The sequence below is a fragment of the Apodemus sylvaticus genome, chromosome X, assembly GCF_947179515.1.
Source record: "Apodemus sylvaticus chromosome X, mApoSyl1.1, whole genome shotgun sequence".
NCBI classification, from domain to species: Eukaryota; Metazoa; Chordata; class Mammalia; order Rodentia; family Muridae; genus Apodemus; species Apodemus sylvaticus.
This window is the reverse complement of record NC_067495.1, coordinates 78,050,426-78,054,424: the sequence shown is the minus strand read 5'-3', so window position 1 is coordinate 78,054,424 and position 3,999 is coordinate 78,050,426. Positions and strand designations below refer to the sequence as shown.

The 3,999-nt window shown below is 45.4% G+C and overlaps 1 protein-coding gene across 1 annotated transcript; it reads left to right on the top strand.

Annotated features, from left to right (window-relative positions):
• Nucleotides 1-440: 440 nt before the first annotated feature.
• Nucleotides 441-2,186, top strand: LOC127674563 (igE-binding protein-like). Its single transcript, XM_052170284.1, has one exon. The coding sequence runs from the start codon at nucleotides 441-443 to the stop codon at nucleotides 2,184-2,186; it is 1,746 nt and encodes a 581-aa protein (XP_052026244.1).
• Nucleotides 2,187-3,999: the final 1,813 nt, after the last annotated feature.

Genomic DNA, 3,999 nt, shown 5'->3' with positions numbered 1-3,999 from the left:
CCTTCTCCCTCGCCTCTCATCTTCAACTCTCCATTAATCCATCGGTACTCCAATAAAAGTGTGATAAGAGAAGAATCCTCGTGTCGGTGGTCTTCTTCCCTGCCGGTCAGGGGGGCTCGCCACAGCTGGTGCCGAAAACCCGGGAAGTAGGTTCAGTGGACACGTCTGAGGGGCCCAAGAAGGATTCAGAACTCTACACATGGAGTGAGTAATTCTCCCCAGGTAAGTAGTATGTGGTTTGGATACCCTGTTGATCCTTTGGTGTTTGCTGGAATTTTTCTCTGTGCAGTCGTGGTGATTCTTCTGTGTTGCTTTTGACTTCGTTGCCATAAGCCCGGCGAGGAGTGTCGTTGTTGGAATTAAAAAACGAAAGTAAGACCGTTGTAGATAAAGCGGCATTTCTCGCTGTACTGTAAGTCCCTCGTAGATAAGTGGGCAGTATGGGCAACAACTTGGGGGCTGGACCTGGCACCTGTGACTTTGCAGCCCTTATACAGGGTCTGCTAAAGCAGAGAGGACTGAAAATATCACCACGCACAGTAGAAACTATAGTGAAGGATATTGATAAGGCAGCGCCGTGGTTCGCTGTTTCGGGCGATTTTAACCTCGACTGCTGGGAAAAGTTAGGAGAAGACCTTGAAAGAGCAAAACAGGAGGATAGAATTGGCCGAGGATCAATTCCTTTATGGAAGCTGGTCCATTCGTGCCTCAAGGACAGTAAGAACATGGAGCTGATTAAACAGGGGCGTAAGGTCTTGGCTTCGCACCAGGATAGTCTCTCGGAAGCGGAGTCAAGAGGGGAGGAAGACAGGCCTGCATACAACAGAGATAAAAGGGAAAAGAAAAGAAAAATAAAACAAGGGGAAAATAAAGAAGAACCCCTATATCCAGTACTGGAAGAGTTTGCAAACTTAGAAATTTCAGATGATTCGGTGGTAGAAGGATTGTCGGAGGAGGACCAGGAGGAGCTTGAGGAAGCTGCTGCAGAGTATGAGAGAGATCGTTATGGGCGGCAGCCAATTTTGAACAAAGCCAGAGTAAGCGCGGGACCAGTGGCGCCCTCGGCCCCGTGCACATCTCTGGCTCCACCCCCGTATCGCCCTTCCGGTGGGGGGTGTCATTTTATAGGAGGAAAGATGTGGGAACGCCTCGCATCTGCTTTTCCTGTTTTTCAAAATCCACAAACTAATGAGAGATATCATGAGCCTGTGCCTTATAAACAATTGAAAGATCTTGTTGAAGCGGCAAAGACTTATGGAGCTAATGCCAGCTATACTCTTGCATTGCTGAACAGATTGGCAAGCCAGCCTCTCACTCCATCAGATTGGTCTGAGGTTGCCAGAGCAAGTCTATCCACCGGACAGTACCTGGACTATAGGTCCTTAGTTGTAGACATGGCCCACGCCCAGGCTCGAGTGAATGTACAGAATCAGCACCCTCAGTGGGATGTTGATATGCTTATGGGAATAGGTCGATGGGCAGCAAATCAGACACAATTTCCAATAGAGGTCTATGCTCAAATTAATGACATCTATCAGAGAGCATGGAAGGCCTTACCAAAAAAGGGTGAGGTTGTTGGAAACCTAACAAAGATATTGCAAGGAACTAATGAGCCATTTTCAGAGTTTGTGGCCAGGATGATGGAAGCTGCAGAAAGGGTTTTTGGAGATTCAGAAACAGCTGCACCGTTGGTTAAACAGCTTGTGTATGAACAATGCACTAAGGAGTGTAGAAGGGCAATCACACCCTGGAAAGGAAGAGGGATTGACGTCTGGCTAAAAGCATGTAGGGAGATCAGTGGACCCTTGAGTAATGCAGGTTTGGCTGCTGCAGTTGTAACGGCAGCTCGTAGGGCAGGTGCTTGTTTTAGATGTGGTCAAACTGGTCATTTTAAGAAACAATGCTCACAAGTTAATCGTGGTGTGGCTCGGGTACCTGGAACTTGTCCAAAGTGCAAAAAAGGGAGACATTGGGCCAATGAGTGCAGATCAGTGAAGGACATTAATGGGCAGCCTATCCACCAGAATGCATTCCAGCCAAAAAACGGGAAGCAGGGCCCCCGTCCCCAGGGCCCGAAAATCTTTGGGGCAATCCAGGAATCCAACATGAAACTTCCATTACCCCCAGGAGAGCAACACCAGGCTCCGCAGGATTGGACCTCCGTGCCACCACCGGATTGGTATTAACACAAAAGATGGGTGTGCAAGCAATAAGCACAGATATGATTGGACCATTAGCGAAAGGAATGGTTGGCATTATTTTGGGATGCTCATCCTCGACTATGAAGGGGCTTTTTGTCATTCCCGGGGTAATAAATTCTGACTATACAGGGACCATCAAAGTAATGTGTCATGCTCCTTTTGGCATCATCTCCATAGCCCCGGGAGATAGGATTGCTCAGTTACTTGTTTTGCCATCTTCACATGATAGAGTCTCTGCTATTGCACAGGAACATCAGGAGAAGAGTTTTGGCTCTAATGGAATTGACTTGGCCTGCCTCTCTGTTGAGTTAAATAATAGACCTATTCTGACTTTAGAAATTGAAGGGAAGACTTTTTCAGGCCTCTTAGATACAGGCGCAGATCGGAGTGTTATGAGGCTCCAAGATTGGCCTAAGCACTGGCCTCTGCAGACTTCTTCTCATACACTGCAAGGTCTAGGGTATGCACAAGCGCCCTCTATTAGTGCTAAGGAATTGCATTGGAGAACTAAGGATCAACAAGGAAGATTCATGCCTTTCGTTGTTGATCTCCCCATTAATCTCTGGGGTCGAGATATTCAACAACAAATGAACTTGATTCTAACCAATGACTATTCTGAAGTCAGCAGACATATAATGAGAAAACAAGGATATATACCTGGAGAAGGTCTTGGGGCTAGACTGCAAGGCAGGAGATCCCCAGTTGAGACCAATCAGAAACTGGACAGAAGAGGGCTGGGTTTTTCCTAGGGGCCACTGAGGAAATATTATCTATTCCTTGGACTACAAAACAGGCTGTTTGGGTGCCTCAGTGGCCCCTATCTAAGGAAAAACTCTTAGCAGCTGAGACTTTAGTGCAAGAACAACTGTCATTGGGTCATGTTGAGCCTTCTACTTCTCCTTGGAATACTCCAATTTTTGTTATTAAAAAGAAATCAGGAAAATGGAGATTATTACATGATCTCAGAGCTGTTAATGCTCAAATGCAAATTATGAGAGCCATACAGAGGGGACTACCCTTGCTTTCTGCGCTACCTAAAGCTTGGCCTATTTATGCCTTGGATATTAAAGATTGTTTTTTCTCTATTCCACTCCACCCAAGAGACAGAGAAAGATTTGCTTTCACACTGCCTTCAATTAATCATGAACAACCAGATAGAAGGTACCAGTGGAGAGTTTTACCTCAAGGTATGGCCAATAGCCCCACTATGTGCCAATTATATGTGGATGCAGTCCTTCAACCTGTAAGAAATAGTTTTCCTAATGTTAAATTTTTTCATTATATGGATGATGTTTTATTGACTGCTTCTTCACAGCGACTTCTTGATGATGCCTATATCAGTTTAACGAAGGCATTAGAACAAAAGGGACTGTATATTTCCCCTGATAAAGTACAGCAGTCTACTATTGTAAAATTTCTTGGAGCGACCATCCATTATAATCAAGTGAAACCTCAAAAGATTTGCATTCGAACCTCTCACTTAAAAACACTGAATGATTTTCAACAATTATTAGGAGATATCAATTGGCTGAGGGGATATCTAGCTATTCCTAGAGCTGAGCTTCAACCTCTTTTCTCCATTTTAGAAGGCAATCCTGATGTTAACTCTCCTAGGTCACTTACTCCTGAAGCAGAAGCAGCGCTTCGTAAAGTTGAATTGGCCATTGAAAAAGCAAGTCTGGATCGCCTTGACCCAGAGAAGCCTTTAAAACTATGTATCTTGCAGACTAAAGCCTATCCTACAGGTGTCCTGTGGCAGGATGGTCCCTTGTGGTGGTTTCATGGCCACTCGTTGGGG

What these genes read in the sequence shown, in the direction of transcription:
- LOC127674563 (XM_052170284.1), top strand. Translation starts at nt 441, where the DNA reads ATGGGCAACAACTTGGGGGCTGGACCTGGCACCTGTGACTTTGCAGCC.